Below are 26,854 nucleotides of genomic sequence, written 5' to 3'. Positions count from 1 at the left end.
CTGAGTTCAAATCCAGCTTCATACACTTGACATTTAACAAGCTGTGTGACCTTGAGCAAGTCACTTAACCCCAATTGCCTCACCAAAAAATAAATGAATGAATAAATAAATAAATGGATAAATAAATAACAAATTCACTTTCTAAAATTAGCTACTATAATCCTAAGGAGTTGCTTCCTTGCCTGGAAGTTAGAATGTAAGTAAGGTCAAGTTCTTTATATCTCTGTTACCAGCCACATAGTAGTTACTTAACATATGTTGAATTGAATTGGAAAATAAGGGAGAGGAGCGGCTTTATAAGGTGATGGGCAGTGTAACTGATTACATAAGGTAAATACCTGTATACATACATTCAGCCAACATCCCCATTTGCTTGCACTTCCTTAGCCGGCACTCCTGACATTTCCTCCTCATGTACATGTCCATTTCACAGTTCCCACCATTCTTACACTTGTACACAGCATTTTTTGTTATGCTCCTCCGGAAGAAACCTGTAAAATCAATATGGGATGGTGTTAAATGGTGCTTTCACTTTAGCAGCAGAAATTACTTTGGGGAGGAAGATGAAGCCCACGATAATTTGCACATCAGCCCCCAGACAACTGCTTGATGCATCAGAAAACTGTCCATCAGATGTTGGATGGGGATTTTTAGAATAGGGAAGATGCAGAGCAAATGATCTCAAAGGTCGCTACCAACTCTTCGGGTCTATGATTGGTATCAAAATGTTTCAAATGTCCAATGTTATACTGTCCAGAACGTTAACAAATTATTGATCCTCTAAACTGGTCAGTCAGTGAATGAACATTTTGGTGTCAAACACATGCTAAGCGGGGGCAGCTAGGTGGCGCAGTGGATAAAGCACCAACCCTGGATTCAGGAGGACCTGAGTTCAAATGTGGTCTCAGACACTTGACACTTACTAGCTGTGTGACCCTGGGCAAGTCACTTAACCCTCACTGCCCTGAAAAAAAAAATACATGCTAAGCATAGTGGGAGATATAAAAATGAACAAAAAGAAACATTTGTAAAGACTTTCCTATGTTTCTTCCAAAGTATCCCATTTTGCATTGTTACTATAACATATGTTATTTTCTTTACAACAACTGATCTGCTCTCCAAAATTTGGACCCATTGTTTCTAGTTCTGTACTGGGGTTTCCCACTTAATTCTTTTTTTTAAACTTTAAATAATAATGTTTGTTTTTTTTAAAGAGTTTACTATGTTTCAACCAAGGGAGACACAGAAACAAAGTCAAAATGGTCCCTACTTTCAAAGAACTTACATTCTACTGGGGGGGGAGGGAGCAATTTATACAAATAAGTGAAAGGGGGAAAAGGGAGGAGGAAAGGAAGAAAGGAGTGAAGGAAAGGAGGAAAGGAGGGAAGGAGGGAGGGATTTGAACTAGTTTTCCTGATTCTAATCCCCACATTCTGTCAGTGAATAGAGTGCTGCACTTGCAATCAAAAAGACCAGAGTTCATATTCTACTTCATATGCTTCCTAGCTGAATGAGTCCCTTAACCTCATTCAGTCTCAGGATCCTCATCTATAAAATGGACATGATAGAACTTCTCTCCCAAGGTTCTCCTGAGAATCAAATGAGATAACATGAGTAAAAAATTTTGCAAACCTCAAAGCACCATACAAATGCTATTGTTATTACTACAAACAACGAAGTTGCATAGTAGCTACAGTCCTTGACTCGCAGCAGAAAGACCTGAGTTCGGATCCTGCCTAAGTCATCTACTAGCTGTGTGGTCCTAGACAAGTAATTTAACCTCTGCCTCAGTTTCCTCATCAATACAATGAGGTCAGTACTTATACCTGCTTCCTAGGGTTGTTATGAGGTCTATGAATGTAAATTGATCTTACAGCATCATCTTTGATGGTGGCCTGCCATGCTGGGCAGTCCTTTACCAGAGTCTCCCATGTAACCAATTGATTTCTAAAGTTCTTTGGGGAGACCTTGAGAGTGTCCTTGTATCACTTATAATTCCCTGAGGGCAAGACTCATCTCCTTGTTTATTCTAAGCCCCATACCTCCACAGAACTGAGTACACTAACAGTTACTCATTAAAAACTTACTGACTAATTTGACAACCTGGAAGAAACCTTAGAAACCATCTGATTCAACCCCCTTATTGTATGGATTAATCAATTTCTATTTCTTAAGGACCTACTATGTGTCGGGGAGTGAAGGTTGTCTGTGCAAAGAATGAAATGATTCCTACTTTACTCACAAGGTGATTAAAATGAGGCCCAGGATGGTTATAGGGGGAGAACTGGGAGGGACCTCAAACACAATCTAATCCAAACTCTTCATTTTTGTTGTTGTTGAGTTGTTTCAGTTGTGTCCTACTCTTTATGACCCCAGTTGGGGTTTTCTTGGCAAAGATAATGGTTTTCCATTTCCTTCTCCAGCTCATTTCATAGATGAGGAAACTCAAGGCAAGAGAAGTTCAGTGACTTGTCCAAGGTCACACAGCTTATAAATGACCAAGCTAAGATTTGAACTCAGTTTTTCTCACTTCAGAGTCAGGGGCTCCTTTCAATGTACCATAATGCCTCCTTCTCTCCCAAGAGGACAATTTTCTCATTGCTAGTTGGTTTTAGTAGAACAGCAGAGTTCTTTAGTTGGCAGTTTTCTGGTATGGTCATCAAAGTATCATGGAAAGCTACTAGGCTTGTATGATTCTGTTGCATTGATCTCAATGGTTTTCTTGACTCCTTGTTATTTAGCAAAAAATTTGGCCAGGGTCACATGGCCAGTGTCCATCAGAGATGAGGCATGAACTAAAGTCTTCTTTGTGTCAAACATAGCTTTTAATCTGCTATACCAAGCTGATACTCATATCCTCAACATTTAAGGCTTGGTAGGTAAAAAAAAGGATGTACTTAATTATATAGTAACTGGACCTGTGATTTCATTTTTTCAAGAACTCCTGGGTGAAAGAACTACCTCTACATATGCAGGTTTCCACCTACTGTGTATGAGACCAGGGTCTCATAGCCTATGTGTATCAGAGGCAGAACTTGAACTCAGGGCTTCTAGACTTCAAGACCAGCTGCCTATTCACTATGTCTCCATTTAATTCTATGGCCTCAACAAATATGATTCAGATTTAACATATTGGATACTAATAATATGTTTAGTTATTTCAGTCATGTTCAACTCTTCGTGACCCCTTTTTGGGATTTTCTTGGCAAAGATACTTGGGTGGTTTTCCATTTCCTTCTCCAGATCATTTTACAGATGAGAAAATTGAAGCAAACAGGGTTAAATGAATTGTCCAGGGTAACCCAGTCATTAAGTGTCTGAGGCCAGATTTGAACTCTAGTCTTCCTGACTCCACACCCAGGCCTCTGTCCACTACACCACTACTTTGCAGCACTATAATTCAATAACAAGATTGCCATGATTCTTAAACATCTCTGAGTTCCAAGGTCACAATATGACTAAGTTTCTTTGTCTGTCCCTGGCTTTTCATAATAAAGTTGTCATATCCTGGTAGAAGAAACTCCTTCTATCAATAAAATCAGCACTTTCTCTTGTTGGAGAGATGCCCATATTGATTAAAGTGACTTGCCCAGGATCCCACAGCCATTATGTGTTGTGGACTCAAACCCTGATCTTTTGAAGCCCCTGAGGCTAACTAATGTAGGCTCAAAGTACTTTATCACACTGCCTCTCATAAAGGTTAGTTGTGATTATTATCATTACTAATTATTAATTAACGTAGCACTGACATCTGATTACTGACCTAACCTATGAAATGAAAAATGGATTATTGCTGTAGACAGTGTGTAGAGACCCTCCTGAATTGATATCCATCAATGACACAGCAGTGTGAAGAAAAACTTCAAAAGACCCCCAAACTTGGATCAAAACAATGACCAACCACATTGACAAAAGGTGTATGGTAAAGAATATTGCCCACTTTCCTGAAGAGAGGTGATGAAGGAAATATACATTTTTGGACTTGGCCACTGTATGGATTTGACTATGCTTTTCTTGCCACAATTTTTTTCTCCCGTTTTTAATTGGGAGAAGGAATTAGAAAACTGTGGGAGGGAAAAACAATAGTACTGCCAAGAAAAGAAAAAGTACCGCTGAAATATATATGTATATATAACATGTGTGCATACTTATATACATATATGTATATGTATTGTGTATATAGGTATATATGTGTGTATGTGTACATGTGTGTATATACATATACACACACCCTCAGAGAATAGTTCAGAAGGAAGGACAGACAACCAGGACAGTTTTGAAAGTAACAAGTTGAATTGTTTATTGATAGACAGATAGATAAGATATATACATAAGTATATGTATACATACATAGATACATGCACACATATAATATCAATATTATATATATATAGAAAGCAAGAAGTATAGAAAATAGATTTGTGGTTTTATAAGCACTCTTCTTTTGGTGTTTTACTTTGTATAAGTAAATGTTCTTTTTAAGGGGATATTTCTTTTTTTAAACAAATCTCTAAACCATGACAGTGGATGCCCACTCATAATAAAAAAATGTGACCATAAAGACCAGAGGGTCAATATAATCACCGATTTGTTCCTTGAAAAATGCCTTTTAAAAATGCTACAATGTTCCCTACTGATGACTGTGAATGGCTCTGGCATCCAAAGGGATTTGACTGACACTGACCTATTCTGAAATTCAGTTCCTTACAAAAATTTTCAGCCATTTGCAGATATGACTTTTGGGTTGACATCTGAAAGCTGAATCCATATTCAATTGGGTGTCGGCAGGTTTCCATTCCCTGCACAGATAATAACCAGGGGGGTAGAGGAGGGAAGATGGAATTATTGACTTAATGGACTGCCAAATAAATAGATGTTGGCAGTCATTGTTGCCTGAATTTTGCAGTTATTACTTAAAAAAATTAAATCTATAAAATTCTTCAACTGTCATTGCTACAAACACTCAGAGAAACTATTAATGGGGGTGGAGATGGGGAATTAATGTGCTTCTAATATGAAAAAAGCTGATATTGAGGTCAGTAAGGAAAGAAAATTACCAAAATTCAATCCAGAAGAGGGGGAGTCATTAAAGACTTTTCATTTCCTCTATGGCTTAAAGCAACGACAACATAGAATTTAGTAGTTTATTTTATTGTTGCAAAGAAATGGACACCAATATGTGCCCATCAACTGGGGAATGGCTGAACCAATTATAATAAATAAATGTAATGGGACAACACACTGTAATAAATATTAAATATGAGGAATTAAGAGAAACTTGGGAGGATTTGTGTGAACTGAAACATAATTATGTAAGGAGAACGAGGAGAACTAAATTGATAGCAATGTAAATGAGTTCACTAAAGCAAGCAAGCTTGAGCTCTGCATCGATGAAAAGTCAATAATGGTTCCAAAGAATAAACACAGCGCCTTCCTTTTAGCACACAGAAGGAGGACTGCTCAGGCAGAATGTTGTATACATTGTCAGATATGCTCACTGTAGTGCTCTGTTTTTCTTTGTGACAAGAGAGGGTTCAATTCCAAAATGGGGTGGCAGGGAAGGTTAAGTTTATGGTTTTTACAAATAATAGTGACATAAAAACAAAGAGGAACCAAGTAAACTCTTATTTTTAAGCATGAACTTTCAATACACATTTGATGACTCCTAGCCTAGGTATACATGAGGTTTCATGGAATCAAATTAATTTTACATCTAGTAGGACCAGAAGCCCATATTATTTAAGGACCTGAGAGGTCCACCTGCAGGCATTTGTTAAGCACATACTATGTGTCAAGCATTGTGTTACTCTCTGAAGATACAGATATCTTAAGAACCTACTATGTGAGTTGGCTCTTCTCAGCAGGGCAATGATCCAAAACAATTTCAAAGAACTCAGGATAAAAAATGTTCTCCACATCCAGAAAAAAAGAACTGTGGATTCTGAATGCAGATTGAACCATACTGTTTATACTTTTGGGCTGTTTTTTTTTCTTTTTTGAGGTTTTCCCCTTGTAGTCTGAGTCTTCTTTCACAATATGATTAATGAAGGGGAAAAAAGAACCTACTATGTGTCAGGTGCTATGGTAGTCATGGAAGATACAAAAGCAGAGAATGAAAGAATCTTTGCTCCCCAGGACTTTGTAATCTCCTTATGGATAGAGAGTATCTATCCCCAGCAGACAGCAGCACTCCTGGCACACAGTAGGCACTTAATACATCTTTGTTGGATAGATGAATGAATTGAGGGGATGGTACAAGAAAAACAAAGTAAAGGACACATCAGAGAGATATATAACCAGAAAATTAGGTGAGAGGTCACGTGGAAAGAGTGAGGATTGTCCAACAGATTTAGCTCACGTTCCAAAGGTAACCTTGTAATACCTTTACAGCAAGAGGAAGCTCCTCACCCCAAACGTTAGGTTCCCCTCCCATTCTCTTAATGGAGGCCCGGATTAAGTACTCTAAAAGTATCTTGATAAATCAATTTTCTTTTTAAAAATTTTATGCAGATACTAGTTCAAAAACACCTTCTAAAATAAAGTCACATATTTTCCAGATATGACTTGTTCATTGGTGTTTTCAAACAATATTTACTTAGCATTGGTCCTAATTATGGTCCTTTATTATTTTTCTATGTCAGCTATTTATTCCTTTGGGGTGGGTGGGGGCAATGAGGGTTAACTGACTTGCCCAGGATCACACATTTAGCATTTGAGGTCAGATTTGGACTCAAGTCTTTCTGAATCCAGGCCGAGAGCTTTATCTGCCGCTAATGAATGAACCTGAAAAATGACTATAATTGAAACATACATCATTAATGTATAAAAATGATTCTCCTACATCTTGATATCTTCAGCCTTAGAGAAGTGATATAAGATGTATGACATTGTCAAACAGTTCTGATTTTAATAATGACCATTTCTAAAGCGACTTAACACATACAAAGCACTGTAACTACCTTGTGAGGTTGGTTGTTTGCATCATTATTCAGCGGGGGAATAGGGGATAAAACTGATTTAACCATAGTGAATTACTCTCAGTGTGGAAAATCCCTCTACATATAAAGATCAGACACTTCCATGTAACTTAGAATTTTCTAGTATTGCCCGGGGCACCTGCAAGCATACAGCCTGTATGATTCAGCAACAGAACTCACATCTTCCTGGCTCCAAAGCCTGCCCTTGACTACACCACACTTCCACAACTAGCGGGCATCAGAGCCAGGAGTTTAATCTAGGTCACATGATACCCCCCCCCCCCATTAAGCTTTCCTAGATAACTGAGTTCAGATTTGTTTTCTCTGGGAAACTGTCCACACACTGTGATATCATACTCAAAGTTCACCAAGAGCAGGATCTCCGGCATCAAGCCTTTCCCCTGTCCAAACAATGCTTCCTACAGCTGACCGAAAGACCCAAAGCACAGGACTGATCATGTCAGGACCCTGTTTGATAAACTCTAGTGACTCCCTCTTGTTCTTGGGATAGAATAGAAACTCATGAGTGTCATTTAAAACCCTTTACAACCTGATTCCAACCTGTCTTTCCTACCTCATAAAGCATTATTATAGGGACAGCTAGGGGGCAAAATGGATAGAGTGCTAGCCTAAGGTCAGGAAGACTCATCTTCCTGAATTCAAAACTGACTTCTGACACTTCCTAGCTGTATGACCCAGGGCGAGTCCCTTAACCCTCTTTGCCTCAGTTTCCTCATCTATCAAATGAGCTATAAAAAGAAATGGTAAACTGCTCCAGGATCTCTGCCAAGAAAACCCCCAAATGGGGTCATGAAGAATAGGGCACAAGTGAAATGACTTGACAACAAAAAAGCATTGCTCCCCTTTGCAGCTCCTAAGGAACAGTTAAACTGGCCTACTTTCATCCCCTCCTATACAACCTTCTATTTCTCACCTCTGCCTTTCTATAAACTGTTCTCAGAACAGATTCCATCCCTGCCTTTGCCTTCTAGAATTCCCAATGTCCTTCAAAGCTCAGCTCAAACATCACTTTCTACATGAGACCTTTCCCGATACCCTTCTTCCTCCCAAATTATCTTCTATTTATTTTATATAGATTTACTTATATGTACATGTTGCCTCTCTTAATAGAATAGAACTTCATTGAGAGCAAGCATTTTATCATTTTTGTATTTTTACCACTAACATCTAATTCAACATGTGCCAAATAATTGACATTTAATAAGTCCTTTATCCATTAACTAATAAATTGTAGGATTTGGGAGTCGAAGGAACCTTACAACCCTTTCTACTTTCTTTTTGGCAATTAATCATAGATGATAAATTGTATTTTTAAAAAATGTTTCATGTGTATCAGTCTTATATACTCAAGAAGATTGGGGACTTCTCCTTATTTGGAGTCCATATAAAATTATTTGGTTACCTCTCACCTGGATTGGACTGTGGTCACTTATATCCCTGACTGTTTGCTGATTCGCTACAACAATAAATACTTGTCTGCATGAGTTTAAAAGAAACAAAAAAGGATTGGAAGGTTCTCAGGGGCAAGAACAGCAGAATACATTCATGTGTCCCTTAAGAGGATGTTCTCTGTTTATATGCGTATGTGTATATAATCATGTGTGCAAATACATCTATATAAACATAGCTACATTATATATTTATTGAAGAAATGAACTTGAAGATTAAAAGATAAATAAACACCACAGACATAGACACATAGTAGGTGCTTAATTGGAGGAGGAAATGGCAAACCAGTCTAGTATCTTTGCCACGAAAAACCCAAATGGGATCATAAAAAAGTCAGCCTTGGTTCAACAACAGAACTTAACAAATTACTGATTAATAAGTATAATATTTTAGAGCTAGAAGAAAGCTTAGAGATAATCTAATTTAACCCCTTCAATTTTCAGAAGAAAAGATCCTTATTATACACTGAAAGTGAGTAGAGTGTCTCCACAGTGAGTTTTACTAGGAGAGGCAGGAAGTACACTAAGAAAACTTCCCTTGCATCAGCACCCACTTATCCTCACTCAAAGAAAAATGTAGACAGACTCACTTGACCAGAGGACCACACTGCCCACCCCTACTCCCAAACCTTGGTTTAATTTCCACTAAGGTCCCCAGCAAACTTTCTCAGACTATCTTGCAGATCACTTTCAGTATTATTGCTAGGACAAATTCAGTGGTGTGTGTTCAGGAAATGCACAAAGATTTTAGAAGATTAATATCTTCATAGAATCATAGATCTAGGGGCAGCTAGGTGGTGCAGTGGATAGAGCACTGGCCCTGGAGTCTGGAGGACCTGAGTTCAAATCCAACCTCAGACACTTGACACTTACTAGCTGTGTGACCCTGGACAAGTCACTTAACCCCAATCGCCTCACAAAAGAAAGAAAGAGAGAGAGAGAGAGAGAGAGAGAGAGAGAGAGAGAAAAGGAAGGAAGGAAGGAAGGAAGGAAGGAAGGAAGGAAGGAAGGAAGGAAGGAAGGAAGGAAGGAAGGAAGGAAGGAAGGAAGGAAGGAAAGAAAGAAAGAAAGAAAGAAAGAAAGAAAGAAAGAAAGAAAGAAAGAAAGAAAGAAAGAAAGAAAGAAAGAAAGGAAGGAAGGAAGGAAGGAAGGAAGGAAGGAAGGAAGGAAGGAAGGAAGGAAGGAAGGAAGGAAGGAAGGAAGAAAGGAAGGAAGGAAGGAAAAAAGAATCATAGATATAAAATTAAAAGGATCTTCTGAGGTCACCTGGTTCATTTTACTCATTTTACAAAATAGGAAACTGAGGCCTCAAGAAATTCAGTAGTGACTTGCCCAAGGACACAAAGGGAGTAAGTGCCAGAGGTCATATTTTAACCCAGGATATGAATCCAGGGTCAGTGTCCTTTGTACTGGTGGGGCAGCTAGGTGGCACAGTGGATAAAGCACTGGCCTTGGAGCCAAGAGACCTGAGTTCAAATCTAACCTCGGACACTTACTAGCTGTATGACCCTAGGCAGGTCAATTAACCCACATTGCCTTAAATATCCAGGCCAGCTCCAGTAGTCCTGATGTATATCTTGCCACTGGACCCAAAAGGCTCTGGAGGAGAGAATGAGGTTGGTGACTTTGCACAGCCCTCCCTCACTTAAATCCAATTCAGTGCAAGTCATTACATCACCCAGATGTGATGGTCCTCTTCTAGAACAAAGGACAAACAACAACCTTTGTACTAGAAATGGTTCAATACCACAATGAGGTAAGCAAAAAGGCAACTAGATGATGGAGTAAAAAGAGTCCTAGGCCTGGAATCAAGAAGACCTGAGTTCAAATCCTCCCTCAGACACTTACTAGTTTGTGTGACCCTGGATAAATCATTGAACCTCTCTCTGCCCCAGTTTCCTTACCTGTAAAATGGGGATAATAATAGTACCTATCACCCAGGGTTATTGTAAGAATCAGATGAGATAACACTGTAAAGCCTTTTGCTACATAAATGCTATCTGGCTTTTAGAAAGGACCCTTTGGTTTCAAAGGCTATAGAAAAGGAGCCAAACCCCTAACGTGTTCTAGCACAGTAGAAAGGATTTGAATAACAAGAGTTCAGCATATACAATCTGTATTGGTGGGGAGGGGAATGAAAGGATAAAGAATAATTACTGTCAAGATTATGATATAAAGCTAGGTGAAGCTGGCCTTGGAGTATACATATTAAATCAGTGTCTACCATGCCAGTCACTGTGCTAAGCAATGAGAATGTAAAGAAAGGCAAAATCCAATACCTGCCCTCAAGGAGGTTACAGTCCAATGGGGGAGACAACATGCAAAGAACCATGTACAAATAAGAAATGGGATAAAAATTACATTTGCTTTGAGGGAGAGATGGACATCCCAGGTTTTGAACTGGTACAAATGGAATATTAAAAGGCCTAGTGGAAGATCTCTAGCATGCCAAGAAGACCCTCTATGGAGCATCTCTGAAAAAAGAGAAAAAAATTACACAGGATGAAAAGGTATGGGTGGGTTACAATCCACACCACTGATGGTGAGATCACAGATGCACTGGAGTGTGAAAGGAGTGTTACATTTATTGAGAATAAAGCTTTGAGATCTTTCTATTCTTAAAATAAGGTGAGTTCAATGACTACAATTAGGGGCTTAGAAAGAATCAGAGCACTGTGTAATGATCATGGCCAAGCTTGGCCCCATAGAAAAATTGAGGAAATTTATAATCCTCCCTTAATTGCAGGGATGGTGTTAAACACTACACGTTGGGGGCAGCTAGGTGGAGCAGTGGATAAAGCACCGGCCCTGGATTCAGGAGTACCTGAGTTCAAATAAGGCCTCAGACACTTACTAGCTGTGTGACCCTGGGCAAGTCACTTAACCCCCATTGCCCTGCAAAAATTAAAAAAAAAAAATTAAAAAAAAAAAAACACTACACGTGCTGCCAGGCAGGGTCCGTGCATTGGCTAGATCTGTTAAACTGGAATATTGTTGTTCAGTCACTTTTCAGTCATGTCTGACTCTTCCTGACCCCATTTGGGGTTTTCTTGGAAAAGATACAACAGTGGTTTGCCATTTCCTTCTCTGGCTCATTTTATAGATGAGGAAACTGAGGCAAACAGAAGTGGTTTGGCTAGAGTCACAAAGCTAGAAAGTGTCAAGGGTAGATTTGAACTCAGGAAAATGAGTCTTCCTGACTCCAAGCCCAGCACTCTATCCATGGTAACATTTAGCTACCCTGGACTAGACTATAGGCAGGAATGAATATTTTATATAGATAGATAGATATACACATATATACATATACACACATATGTGTATATATACATACAGACATACATATATTTATATATACATACACACATGCATATATTATATATATTATATATATATTAACAACCATAAACCCCAAAATGTCCAATTTTTATGTATCTTTTATATATATCTTTTCTCTCAAAAAACCCCTACAACCCTTACTGGTAAGTACTCCTTCATTTGTATATAACACTGCCACAGATGCTTTCTTTGTCCTGTGTTAGTGAGCCTTAAGTAGGAAAAAGAATTCTCTATACATAAAGTATCCCAGAGATGTCTTCTATGGGTTCACAACAGGCCATTCTCATCACCACAGGGGCTGTATGATGAAGGAGAAGGAAGGAGTGGAGGAAAGGGGAGAAAATTAGCTGGAAAGTGTTCTAGCAAGACTAACACCATGAAATCTCAATGGGGGAAAATTGCTGACCAAAATATCCTTACCTTTGCAGCCCTCACAAGTCAGTGCATTATAATGGTATCCAGAAGCTTTATCTCCACAAACAACACACAACTCTTCCCCTTTCATTCTCCCTGTAGACGAGACCATCCGGGGTTTCTTAGTTATCGGGATGTCCACAATCTCGGACTCCCTCGTGTAGACAGTCTCTGAGGGCACTCGCCTGAGTTCATACATTCCAGGGGAGTACCATTCCTCGGGCTGTTGGGGGTAGAAGCCCAGGTTGGGATAATAGGATGAGGAAGAAATTTGCGGCTGAACTTGGGAAAATTGGATGTTTCCATATTGTGTATAGGGTAACACATCAGCATCAGGTCCCAAGTGTCCTGCTTGCTCTGGAAGAACACCTGAATGAGGGAACAGCAACAAATATAAAATTAATCACAAGTGACATTGAAAATGAATCCTTTACTTACTGAACAACAGGATGAGCACTATTTTACATTATCTGGTTATTAAAACATTTTCATTTCAAAGACACATGTCACAGGACTTTGGAACATTAATTGCTTTGAATTCTACCAACCAGTTGAAGAAATAAATAGGCAGGAATGATGGTGATGGTGGTGGTAGTGGTGGTGGTGATGATAATAACCATGAGCTTTTATGTAGCAATTTAAGATTTGTCAAGGACTTTATATATAAGAGTTCTGAGAGGCAAGTGTTATTATTATCCCCATCTTATGGAGGAGATTTTAAAAACCCAGGTGAAAAGTTTTAAGTTTTCTCTGAGCTATGAGAGGCAGTGTGGAAGAGTTGTTCTGGTATTGGTTAGTCATGTATCTGGGCAATAATTTTGATTCGGTAGGTCTCAATTCATCATCTGTGAAATGGGGACACACTGGAGAAGGAAATGGCAAACCACTCTAGTATCTCTGCCAAGAAAACCCTATGAACAAGTCTTTGGGTTTGTAGAGAGTTGGATACAATTGAATGACTAAATAACAAATATGCCAGGTATGGTGCTAAGCACTGGGGATAGAAAGAAAGGTTATACAGGTAGAAAATAGCAGAACTATGGTTTGAACTCAGCTCTTTGGACTTCGCATCTAGTTCTTGATCCATTTCAACATGTTGTCAAGTAGAGAAGGTGTTAGTGGTGCATGAGATTGAGAAAGGTCTCATGTAGTAGGTGACACACTATATACAAAGATATATAAAAGAGAAAGAAGGGCAGACATGGAAAGAAGAAGGATGGGAGAGAAGGAGAGAGGGAGGGAGATGATAGAGAGATACATGCATGCATGCATGCATGCACATATGCATGTGTGCATACATACATACATACATACCAAGAGAGTGTTCCAAAAGAATCTTGCTGCAGTTTTAAGCTATTAGAGTTTTAAATGGCACTAAGACTGCTGGGAAATATATGATGATGTGATATAATATAAATGGGAATAATTATATCCTCTACCTCTAAGGGTTATTATAAGGATAAAAATGAGATAATATTTATAAAATGCTTTGCAAATTGTAAAGTGCTATATAAATGCCAACTATATTAATTAATAGAAATAGTAACTTTTCTGTTTAAATGTTATTCACCCAAGGAAAAGGTAAGGTGCTCAAGCCCAAGGAACATTTCTGATTTTTATCATCATATCTTATGTAGCCCAGCATAGAGTCTTTCAGATTTCATAAACAGAAATTCAACTGAAAAGAATGGAAATTCCTTTTGTTTTTATTAATGTGGAAATATGTTTGTAATGTATAACCTATATCAAATTGCTTACTGGTTTCAGGAGGGGGGAGGAAAAAGGAGGGTGGGAGGAAAATTTAGAACTCAAAAATATCTTTACATGTAATTGAGAAAAATTAAATTAATTAATTAATTTAAAAAAGAAAAATGGAAATTAACTGAAATTTCAAAAAGCAAATTCTGGAACCAACTCGTGCCTCAGGCTCTGTCATGGGTCACTTTTGCTTTCATTCTAATGTTCTTTTATTCTGAATTTAGCAGGTATCCCCCCCAAAAGAGGGGGGACAATTCTTAAGCCTAATAGAACAGCAGATTATCCATGAAACTTCAAGTCTCTATTATGTTCAGCATTCTTTTCTTTTAAAGTATATAATAAATTAAACATTCACCTTTCAAAGCACACCATCCCCATGCAAGAATTTGTTTTGTTTGGCTATACATATACAAAGGTTTTGCTTTTAAAAAAAATTCCCAATGAGGGATGGGATGGGGGAGGGAGCAATTAGAAGATAAAAGGAGCAAAATTAAATGCTTTTTAGCTGATTTCTCCCTATAATTGTATTTCTTTGCGATGGTATCTATCAAAAGATGGTAGAGTTTAAAATAATGTCAATGGGAGCAGCTAGGTGGTGCAGTGGATAGAGCACTGGCCCTGGAGTCAGGAGAACCTCAGTTCAAATTCAGTCTCAGACACTTACTAGCTGTTTGAGCCTGGGCAAGTAAGCCACTTTACCCTAATTGCCTCCAAAAAATAAAAAATAAAATAAAATAAGACAAAATAATGTCAATAATAATTCCAGACTTCTGAACACAACATGAATCTCAGAAGCAGGAAGTCCTGCTTCTTATACATACTGGCTGTATAACCCTGGGGAAATTATTTAACCCCTTAGTGCTTCCTGTGTTTTCTTATCTGTAAAAACAACAAATAAAAGGTAGGCCTTGAAAGTCTCTATGGTCTCTTCCAGCTTTAAATCTATAGTCCAATGATCATATCAGAAAAGAAGAGAAGAAATCATTTTCCTGAATTCCATCCCTCCTCTTATAAATAATTGCTCTGTTTGTTTGTTTTTTTCATAACCAACTTCTGGTTTTACTTCAAATATTCCTTTGGCCCCCAATCATTGTTTTTGTTTTTGTTTGATTTGGTTTTTTTGCAGGGCAATGAGGGTTAAGTGACTTGCTCAAGGTCACACAGCTAGTAAGTATCAAGTGTCTGAGGCCGAATTTGTACTCAGGTCCTTCTGAATCCAGGGCCAGTGCTTTATCCACTGTGCCACCCAGCTGCCCCTGGCCCCCAATCATTGTAACTATCCTTACTCTTAAACAAGAGGAAACATTGAGTAGTGAATGTGGCAGACATGCTAGGCAAGCTGCCTACCTGTCAGTACCCCCAGGCAACTCTAAACCAACAAATTTCCAAGTAACGGCTTATCTACATTGATAGAAGATTTTGTTTTTGTCCTGCAGTGGGATAGGGAGCCAGGCTTGAAATCAGGGAGACTCATCTTTCTGAGTTCAAATCCAGCCTCAGACACTTACTAGCTGTATGATCCTAGGCAAGTCACTTAACTCTGTTTGCCTCAGTTTCCTCATTGGTAAAATGAGCTGGAGAAGGATGTGGCAAATCACTACAGTATCTTTGCCAAGAAAACTCCAAATGGGTCATGAAGTGTCGGACACAACTGCAATGACTGAAGAACAACAACTGTTCTTGTCTGGGGAAATAGGACTGGGCTAGACACTCAGGCCTCTGGAGCCATGGAGGAAATGCACCTAGACAAAAGAGCTTAAGGAGCTCCTCATCTGAAACTGAGCAAATGTCTCTAGTTGCTCATCTGGTCCCCTTAGCCTGATATTTTATGTCTGTGTGTTTTAGCTTTACAAGGAAGCGCATGCTGGTGGTATAGAATGTGTAATATGTTTAATAAGAAAAGAAAAGGGAAGCAAGTTCTGGAAATGAACGCCAAGGCATAAGGGCAGTAACAGCAGCAGCAGAAGAAGGTGGGGAGCACATATCAGGACTCAAGGAAACAAGCCAGCTTAGGGTATCTGGAAGGTCAGCCAGCTTAGGGTATCTGGAAGGTCTTGCCTTGAGTTGGGCTCCATGGGTTCAGTGAAATCTGAGGGCCAGGGCTGGATCCTTTACCCCTTTCCAATATTATTTCTTTTTTCTTTTTTTTCTTTTTTTGTGAGGAAATGGGGGTTAAGTGACTTGCCCAGGGTCATACAGCTAGTACGTGTCAAGTTTCTGAAGTCAGATTTGAACTCAGGTCCTCCTGAGTCCAGGGCTGGTGCTTTATCCATTGCGCCACCTAGCTGCCCCTCCAATAGGGTTTCAATGAGACAGTGGATTCTAGCTTCCCACCTGTCTGGTACATGAGATGATTATCCCCATTTCACAGAAGAGAAAACTGAAGCTCGGCCAGAATGACTGGCTAGCAGTATAGTCACCCGGAAGGAAGTGTCAGGGGAGATTCGAGCCTACGTGAGCTAATTAGACTCCACTTTCAGCATCCTATGCACTACACGACAAGGAACCCAGCCTATCAAGGAGAGGGGGGAGCTGCCAACTGTTCCTAATGTAGTGTGTCTTCCACGACCCCATGGTGGTCTTCTTGCCTTTGAACAATTCCTATCAATGCTTTCTTCTGATCCCAATGTGGCAGCAAGATACCATGGTGAGAGCACTGGCTCCAGAAAATGAGGAGCTGGGTTCAAATTTGGACTCTGACACTTAGTACCTGTGGGGGATGGGATGGTCCTGTGATTGCATTGGTGAAGGGAAATCCCAAGTGAATCAAACCCCTGTAGCAATGCAGGTTGGCACCCACAGTTTACAATCTTAGAGCGCCACCTAGACCACTGAGAGGTGAAGCAATCTGTCAAAAGTTACACAGCAAATATGTGTTAGAGAGACAACTTGAACCCAGGTCTTTCTGGAGTCAAGACCAACTCTATTCACTAGTCCTTGACACAGATAAGTAAATACAAAATGCACAAGGTATATTTTATATACATAATATAAACAAATTATATATTACATATATAAAGTATATATACATGCAAAATAATTTCAGAGACAGAAAGTACTAACAATTGACGATGGAAGTAGTACAGGAAATAACAACAGCAATAATAACAATAAAGCTAACATATAGTGCTTTGAGGTTTACAAAGCACTTTCTGTGGTACACTTTTCTCTCTTTTTTTTGTGGGGCAATGGGGATTAAGTGACTTGCCCAGGGTTACACAGCTAGTGAGTGTCAAGTATCTGAGTTCGGATTTGAACTCAGGTCCTCCCGAATCCAGGGCCAGTGCTTTATCCACTGAGCCACCTAGCTGCCCCATTGCAAAGCACTTTCTGAATATCGTCTCATTTGATCCTGAGAACAATCCTATGAAGTAGGTTCTATTATTATCTCCATTTTACAGATAAAAAAACTGAAGTTTACAAAGGTTAAATGACTTGCCTGCAGTCACACAGCTATTAAATGTCAGGGACAGGATTCACACTAAGGTCTTCCTGATTCTACATCTAACTTTCTATCCCCTACACCACCTGGCTGCCTTTGATTTGGTCTAAACTGGGCTTTTAAGCACAGAAGTAGCCACTTCTCATGAGTTATAACCCTGCTGTGTGGTTTTGTTTTGTTTTTCTTTGGCATTTTTTGCAGGGCAATGAGGGTTAAGTGACTTGCCCAGGGCCACACAGGTAGTAAGTGTCAAGTGTCTGAGGCCAGATTAGAACTCAAGGCCGGTGTTTTATCTACTGTGCCACCTAGCAGCCCTGTGGCTTTGTTTTTATAGAAATAAAGTCTGCAAGATGGTTCTGGGCTTGGCACCATGATGGAGGTACAGGATAGTAAGAAGAAGAAGAGGGGATCCATCACTGGATCCAAAGGTGACTACATTTTGAGGGAATGAAAGAAAGAGGGAAAAAGTGAGAGTAAGAGAGAAAGAAAGGAAGAGAAAAGAGAGAAAGAGAAGGAAAGAGAAAGAGAAAATGAGAGAAAGAAAAAGAGAAAAAGGAAAGAAAAAGAGAGGGAGAGAGGGGTGGCTAGGTGATGCAGTGGGGGGGGGTGGCTAGGTGGCACAGTGGGGGGCAGCTAGGTAGCGCAGTGGATAAAGCACCGGCCCTGGATTCAGGAGTACCTGAGTTCAAATCCGGCCTCAAACACTTGACACTTACTAGCTGTGTGACCCTGGGCAAGTCACTTAACCCCTATTGCCCCCCCCCAAAAAAAAAGAGGGAGAGAAAGGGAAGGAGAGAAGGAAAGGAAGGAAGGAAAGAGGGAGGGAAGGAAGAGAGAAAATTAATGCTTACTTTTCTTACCTCAGATTTGTTCTTAGGATGAATGATAGGGATGTAGAAATAGAAGGTACAATGCATACTCTTGCCCACAGAACTAAAAGGGTGCCAGTCTCCCAACAGTCTTTTCTTCATTTTTTTTGTGAGGCAATTGAGGTTAAGTGATTTGCCCGCGGTCACACAACTAGTAAGTGTTAAGTGTCTGAGGCCGTATTTGAACTCAGGTCCTCCTGACTCCAGGGCCGGTGCTCTATCCACTGCACCACCTAGCTGCCCCTCAACAGTCTTTTCTCAAACACTTTTATCATAATAATTATCAAGTAATTGATCACAACAAATGCATCATTCATATTAATCTGTCCGTTGATGGAATCTCTCTGGAGAGTTATGAATGAGTGGGAGAATTTGACTCTCTCTTAGACAGTAGGAGACAACAGAGGCCTTTCCCTGGGTACTCCTATGGGACTTTGGAGGGTGCCATCTTGTAGAAATGGAATGAGATTCTGTTGCAAGGCTATTCCTAGCTTCAAGATGAACTGGAGTTCTTGTGACATTTATGGGCCTCCCTCATTTAGCTCCAACACTTTCCTTTCCAGCCTCTTGTTGTGTCCTTCACACCTTGCTACCCCTGGCTTAACAGTCCGCCCAACCATTTCCAAAGTTTGAGCCATCAGATCCTATCAATGCAGTCACAGAAAATCACACAGGATTCAGAGCTAAAAGGAATCTTAGAAATACACACACACACACACACACACACACACACACACACACACCCTACATAGGACCATAGAATCACAGACTGAGAGCTGGAAGGGACCATACAAGCCAACTCCTTCATTTCACATTTAAAGAAAGTGAGACCCTGAGAGAAGAGCCTAGCTCTAGGTCCAAGATCCAACTCAACCTCTCTCCATTATATCACCCCATCCCCCATGCCTGGAATGTACTCACTCCCTCTTCATCTCTGCCTTTCACAATATTCCATCCAAGTTTGATTCTGATTACCACCTCCTCTAGCTAACCTTATTCTCTCTACACCAGCTGAAGGCCTTCTCTCCCTCCTTAAATATTTCTAGAGTACTTTGCCTGATTTGTTTTATTTCTGCTCATTTCCTACTTTACTTATTTTTATTTGTGTGCATGTTATATCTTCAGTAGAGCGTTAAGTACTTTAGGGGAGGTGGTCTCATCTTTGTATTTACATTGCCAGCTCAACTCTCTAGGATTCTAAGTTGGAGACCTTCTGCTGGTCTACCTTGAAAGAAAGACTTTCCATACTGGGTGATGGCTCCGCTAGTAAAATTATAGCTCCAGATTTTTTAAAACATTTCTGGCTCTAAGAACAAGGCATTCCACAAAATAGCTGCTTCATAATGTTAAATTGGATTGAATACAAAGCACAAAAGATGGGATTTTTGTGCAAAAAAAAAAAAAGATGATGACTATCCTTATTCTATTCAGATGTAGACTAAGAGGTTTTATTCCTTAAAATTTTCTTCCTTTCCAACTCTCAAATCACAATTTTATAATTAACTTTTACAATATTATTTACATTTTACAGATGCCTTTTGTTTTTACACTAAGTTCATCCTCTTCACCCCAAACCTTCCCTTATAAGAATGAAAACCAGTTCATTGATCATGTCTGCTGATTAGGCAACATTTTGTACCTATCATCCTCCTTTCCAAAGAGAGGAGGGAAGCCTGTTTCATCATAAAGTTTGACTTTTCAATAGAAGTAGCTAAAATTTCATTCAGGAACCTGAAGTACAATATCTGAGAGCTTTTCTTGATCAGAAACTTGGTCTTCCTATTTTTTGTGAGATCCCCTAGTCTTACATGAATTAGCATCTCCTTTCACCCATTTTCAATCCTAAATAATACTGTTATTTGCTATTGATATCAAGTTGAATAAAAATGCTTTGCCACAAAAATCTTTGGCATAAAACTTCCTCACATTTTTCTTTGCCAAGGAAAATGATTACTCCTCAAATTTTATCTTCAAATGAATGGCAACCTAATTTCTGTCCTAATACTACAGATGTAGTCTATGCCCTTGCTCAGGGGACCCTATGGTACATGACCAACTATAATATATTTAAAGTGCCATTGACCTGACTGAGAGCCCTGCTCTAGGATTGTAAGCTAGACAGTAAGCTCCTGGAGGACAGGTCCTGTTTACTTTGCTTCTTGTATCTCCAGAATCCAATACAGTGATTGGCACAGTTTAATAAATGTTTAATTGACTGACAAAACTGTGGTAGGCATCCACACATGGATAAGAAAACTCACTAGTATTTACCTTTTTTGTGGGGCAATTGGGGTCAAGCGACTTGCCCAGGGTCACACAGCTAGTAAGTGTTAAGTGTCTGAGGCCAGATTTTGTTTTTTAGTGAGGCAATTGGGGTCAAGAGACTTGCCCAGGGTCACACAGCTACTAAGTGTTAAGTGTCTGAGGCCAGATTTTGTTTTTTAGTGAGGCAATTGGGGTGAAGTGACTTGCCCAGGGTCACACAGCTAGTAAGTGTTAAGTGTCTGAGGCCAGATTTGAACTCAGGTCCTCCTGAATCGAGGGCCGGTGCTCTATCCATTTTGCCACCTAGCTGCCCCAGTATTTACTTTTGAACTCTGGTTGGGGGAATGGGGATGGAGGGGAAGACATATTATTCAATAGGTCGGGTTTCAGGTGATAAAATATATGTGTTGGAAAAACCACCCACAATTCCAGAGGACTCAAGATGAAATGTGCTACCCACCTCTTGATAGAGAATGCAAACTGACATTTCTTTTAGGCATGGCCAATGCTGGAATTTGTTTTGTTTGATTATACATATTTGTAAGAGGGCTTTCATTTTTCTTGCTTTCTCAGTGTTTGAGGTGAGAGCAGGTGGGAAAGAGAAAATGCGAACCTAAAAATAAAATAAAATTCAACTAAAAATGTTGAGGCTAAATTCAATTTAGTAAACTGTTGGGAAACTCCTTATCTATCTAAAGTCCTATGTCATATTTGTAATGAGGGTTTTCCTTTTCTTCTTTTGCTGTTGTTCAGTGGGGTGGGGGAAGGGTGCAGAAAGGGGGGAAAAGGTTAAGGTTTCTTAATAAAAAAAAAAGGTAATTTTTAAGCAAGAATTGGGCCAACCAGACTGAGATATGTCCATACTGAACTCTCTCCCACCTACGATTCATAAGATTTAGAGGTGGAAATGGCAAACCACTCCTATACCTTTGCCAAGAAAACCCCAAAGGGGTTCACAAAGAGTCAGACACGACTGAAATGGCTCAACAACAATAACAGAAAGGACCCCAGAGATCATCTGGACCAAAATCATCATCTTAATAGATGAGAGAATATTGAGACTCGGGGAGATGAAGTAACCAAGGTCACACAGGTCATTCTAAGCTGAAGAGTTGTTAGTGACAATCTGCTGCTATAACTTTTTTTTTAAGTCATGGCCTTCAGTCCACTTAAGGCAGATGACACATGGCAGCATCCTACCTTTTGCCGTCTTCAGACCCAGCATTTCCCCAATTCCAGAAGAACTTGGGCTGTCCTGGAGACTGTCTTGAACTATGGTTTCTAGACCCTGAAACTGCATTACCATTCTTTAGCTTATTCACAGCAACTGAAAAACTGAAAACTGGGACTTCCTTTGAGACTTGGTAAGAAGTAACAGAGGCCAGAGGTTATGTGGCTTACTGATTAACTTCCTTACAGGGCAGAAAATTTGTAACTGTTTGTGAGGCATGCTTCTGGTGCCAAAGTGCCCCACCAGCCAGAAACTCTTCTCTCAGGTGGCAAATTTCTAGAAGTGAAACATTTTCAGAGATGGGTTTTCTATGTGGTGACTTGGGTCACTTTGTCATAAAAGAAACAAGATATACGGTCAATCCCTCCATGTGATCTGTGTTCTCTTTCTTCCTAGCAGATATAATATATCAGATGATGTCATTTTATGACAATCTTGGACTTATGTTAGAATTGGAGTTACTGATTGAAGAGAAGTTGGCTTTTCTTATCATATTTCATTTTCACACGGGCTATGTCAGCTTAACACAAATGCTCTTCCAACCATACAGTAGGGTTGCAGAAGTTGGAGCAACACTGTCCTCAAAGATTTCAAATTACACATGACCCAAAGGAAACAGAGAGATGTGTGGGAGGTATAAGCAGTTCCCAGCCTAACTCTATTATGACCTACCCACAAGGGGATGAGGGATATCAGCCAGAGATGGGCTGGTCACAGGGTAATCGCTGATCCACTGGTACCCATGAAATGTAATGAAAGAATGATCTGGAGGAAGGTCACCCTAGCTCTTTAACAAGACAGAGATTAGAATCACCCAGGATGGGGAGACATGAGGGAATGACAATCTTCATTAGTAAAGAGAGTGTTAGCATTGATCTATTGAAGTATCCTCTTATTTAATAATAATAATAGGAGAAGAGAAAGGAAGAAGAAAAAAAAGGAGAAGAAAGAAGAAAAAAGAAGAAAAGGAGAAGAAGAAGCATCTGCACTAATAAAGTGTTTTAAAGTTTATAAAACACTTAACAAATATTACCTCATTTTATTCCCACATCAAGACTGAAAGGTATGTGATAGTATCCCCATGTTACAGATCAGGACACTGCGGCTGGCGGATGGTAAATGTCTTGCTCAGGACCACACAGTTCGTAAATGTCTGAGTCTAGGTTTAAACTCAGATCTTTCTGACTTTTGATACAGTATCCTATCTGCTCCATTACCAGCTATCACTACGACTAGACCTAAATGCCCAAAGGAAGGCTTTCTATTTGATTCTGGAGCAGGGATTTTTAACCTGGGGTACATAAACTTTTTTTTCTACACATAGTTTGGTAAATCTATTTCAATATATAATTAGTTTCCTCTGTAATCATAAGTAATTTGTTTTGTATATTTAAATACACGACTCTAAGAAGGCATTCATAGGCTTCATGGGACTAACAAGGTGGGGGTGGGACATGATACAGCAAAAAATGCTTAGGATTCACTGGATTAGAGCATTTCACAGATCAAAATAATGCAAGGTCACATGGTACCTTCAGAACCTTTTCTATTAGAAAACAAGCACCTGGGCATTTTTCTTTTGGTTTTCTAGTGAATTCCTGAGGAGTGATTCATCTGGGTCAGGAAAATAAGACACAGATTAAATAGTCAGCATAGTCAGCCAATGGACATTTATTTAGCACTCACTTTGTGCCAAGCACTGTGGTAGGCAAGACAAAATACTTTTATTTTCCCTGAGATTTGCAACCCTCTGATAATAGTCAAAGAATTTAACATGTCCAGTTTAAAAAATTTTTTTAAACAAAATCTATCCCTACTCTCAAGGGGTTAGGGGGTTCTGGGTTGGTTTTTGTTGTGAGGGTTTTTGTTTTTTTTATGGAAGAAATGTTACAGCTTCAAGGACTCTTAAAAAGCCATCTTATTTGCCTCTTATATTTTTACAAATGAACAAACTGAGGCCTATAAACTACAGGATCATTTATTCAGAGCTGAAAAGAACCAGAGGCCCTCTAGTCCAACCCCTTTGTTTGACAGTCTAGGGAGGTTATATGATTTGCCCAAGGTGACACAGGACATGGCACATGGGAGGGATTTAAAAAATACTTAGTGCCTAACTAAGTAGCAGAGCCAAGATTCAAACCCAGGTCCTTTGATTTCAAATGCCATTTGCTTTCCCCTTTATTATCCCACTTTTGAGCTGGAAAGCATTTGAGAAAATATTTGACCCAAGACCCTCAATGTACAGATAAGGAAACTGGAGTCCAGAGACAGGAAATGGCTTTTTCCAAGGTCATATGATCCATGCTAGAATTCTATCCCTGATCTTCTGACTCTAAGCCTGTTGGTTTTTCTATTATACCACATTTCCTCACTTTCTTGTGTAATTAAGATACTGATACCTCCCAATGTCAATAAGCTCTTGAGTAATCACTATAGTAAATGTGTGATTTATTTGGAAAAAGCAATAATTTTAATATGATTTAATTTTGTGATCACAGTGATCTTGCCTGTGTTCTACTTACCCTAGACTGACTTAGGACACATGACCTTGACAAGAAGAAATCATGGTAATATGTTTTTTTCATGATTGGTTCATTCTCTGTCAATTGAGTGTAGGGATTTTTTTTATCATACACATACTCCATTGCTCTCTTTAAAAATTACTCCTTTAAAAATAATAATAGCTATCATTTATCTAGTACTTTAAGATTTACAAAGTGCTTTCTACATGGTATAGTATTACATATCACTCCAAAAAATGTGCAAAAGTGTGGCTCTGAAGGCCACAATTCCATGACCATTAGAGATATTGCAGTGGCTGTTGGAGAGGGTGAGGTAAGTCTTTCAAGGATCAATCATGCCAAACTCAAAAGATAACAGAGTCTAAAATGAAAATGGGGACAAAAACTTATAAACTATTGATTTTTTAAAATCTAAATAATCTTCAGAAAGCAAGCAAAGACCTTCAGAGAGACATAGCAAATAGTGGCATTGTTATTGATTTATTTACACTGTAGGGTTGGCTTCTCATAGTTGGAAGAATAGTGTGAAGACTAATTAAAAAAACAACTGCTAATCATTGCCATTAAAATGCTTATCAACAAGACAATACTAAGACTGGAGTGATGAAGATTGGGAAAAGGCATTTGTTACTGCTGACACTTACTTTTTTTTTTTTGCAGTGCAATGGGGGTTAAGTGACTTGCCCAGGGTCACACAGCTAGTAAGTGTCAAGTGTCTAAGGCCAGATTTGAACTCAGGTACTCCTGACTCCAGGGCCAGTGCTTTATCCACTGCGCTGCCTAGCCACCCCGACACTTACTTTTTATTTCAAACCTACACTGGAATCATTATCAAAAGAAGTCCAAGTCCAAGATCTGGGCATCTGGAAATCCTTGTTAATGTTTTTAGAAAATAGCGAGCCATTTCAGAAATTAAATTCTGGCAACTTAAAAGGAAAAAAACTGGTACAAATAGCCAAGACCCTGAGGGGGAATTTCTTAAACTTGGGGTAGGGAGAAGATGCCATGCACACCACCATTGACAAGACAAGAGCTTTGTGAACTCTGGAAGGTCAGCAGATTTGGACGTCTCATCAGCATCCTAGCAGGCTACCCGGAAGAGCAGTAACTGGTAACAGTGGCCATTAAAGAAAGGCAGCTTCAGTACTCTACAAGGAGTCAAGTAGCTAGTCCCCTACACCATGCCTAAGATGATACTTCATGAGCACCCCTATGAAAGGAAGGAAAATTACCCCTTAGCCACATGGACTCTTGAAGCCACTTCCCTCTGGATTCTGTATGCGCTTATGGGAAAATGTGTCATATTCTTGGGGGAAACATGTACCAAATATTCTTATTATACCTGTGCAGTGAATACCTATTTCTTCTTTTTTGGGAATTTATTTATTATTTTATTTTCCCCAATACAATTTTAACATTTGTTTTTAAAACTTTGAGTTGGGGCAGCTAGGTGGTACAGTGGATAGAGCACCGGCCCTGGAGTCAGGAGTACCTGAGTTCAAATCCGGCCTCAGACACTTAACTCTTACTAGCTGTGTGACCCTGGGCAAGTCACTTAACCCCAATTGCCTCACTAAAAAAAAACCCAAAAAACAAAAAACAAAATCTTTGAGTTCCAAGTTCTCTCCCTTCCTCCCTCCCCACCCTGTCTCATTTGAGAAGGCAAGCAATTTGATATAGGTTATGCATGTGTAATCTTGCAAAACATTAGTTGTGTTGTAAAAGAAAACAAAGACAAATAAACTCAAGAAAGATGAAGAAAGTAAAAATAATATGCTTTGATCGGTATTCAGACAGCATCTGTTCTTTATCTGGGGATGGATAGCATTCTTTATCATAAGTCCATGAATGTTGCTGTTGTTTGTCCTTTGTTCTCAAAGAGGATTATGACATTAGGATAGTATAATGACTTACAGTGAATTGGATTTAAGTGAGGGAGAACTGTGCAAGGTTACCAACCTCACTCTCTCCTCAAGAGCCCTCTGGGTCCAGAGCCAGTAGCAAGATACACATCAGGGGGCAGCTAGGTGGCGCAGTGGATAAAGTACCAGCCCTGGATTCAGGAGGACCTGAGCTCAAATCCAGCCTCAGACACTTGACACTTACTAGCTGTGTGACCTTGGGCAAGTCACTTAACCATTGCCCGCAAAAAAAAAAAAGACATGTGTTTTAAGTTTGACAGTGTTGTTTTTTGGGGTTTTTTTAAGAAAGAAAGAAGAACATACTGTTGGAGGGGCAGCTAGGTGGCGCAGTGGATAGAGCACTGACCCTGGATTCAGGAGTACCTGAGTTCAAATCCGGCCTCAGACACTTAACACTTACTAGCTGTGTGACCCTGGGCAAGTGACTTAACCCTAATTGCCTCACCAAAATAATAATAATGATAATAATAATAATAATAATAATAATAATAATAAAGCTTGACTACCTGAAAGGACTTAAAAAATGCTTACTGATTTTTTTACATTGCTCTCATTTCTTAATACCATACTCCTCCTCCCTCATAGACCCCTTCACCTGTAAGAAAGAAGTACAGTTAAATAAAATAAACCAATGGACATGTTGTTT

At 39.4% G+C, this 26,854-nt stretch overlaps 1 protein-coding gene across 2 annotated transcripts in view; it reads right to left on the bottom strand.

Annotated features, from left to right (window-relative positions):
* The window catches only part of NR1H4 (nuclear receptor subfamily 1 group H member 4), a 53,159-nt gene extending 31,303 nt beyond the window's left edge, over window positions 1-21,856 (bottom strand). Inside the window, exons 1-3 of one of the 2 annotated variants that reach the window (XM_043965216.1) lie at window positions 21,734-21,856; window positions 12,206-12,568; window positions 339-491 (exon numbers count right to left, since the gene is read on the bottom strand). In XM_043965216.1, coding sequence (XP_043821151.1) covers window positions 339-491; window positions 12,206-12,568; window positions 21,734-21,839 — 622 coding nt within the window. In that variant the 5' untranslated portion in view covers window positions 21,840-21,856. The remainder of the gene's footprint in view (window positions 1-338; window positions 492-12,205; window positions 12,569-21,733) is intronic. The other variant, XM_043965217.1, reaches the window with a different exon arrangement.
* Between the last annotated feature and the right edge of the window lie 4,998 nt (window positions 21,857-26,854).

The sequence above is a fragment of the Dromiciops gliroides genome, chromosome 5 (genome assembly GCF_019393635.1).
Source record: "Dromiciops gliroides isolate mDroGli1 chromosome 5, mDroGli1.pri, whole genome shotgun sequence".
NCBI lineage: Eukaryota > Metazoa > Chordata > Mammalia > Microbiotheria > Microbiotheriidae > Dromiciops > Dromiciops gliroides.
Note: the sequence above shows the minus strand (reverse complement) of the source record. Positions and strands in the feature narration are given on the sequence as shown.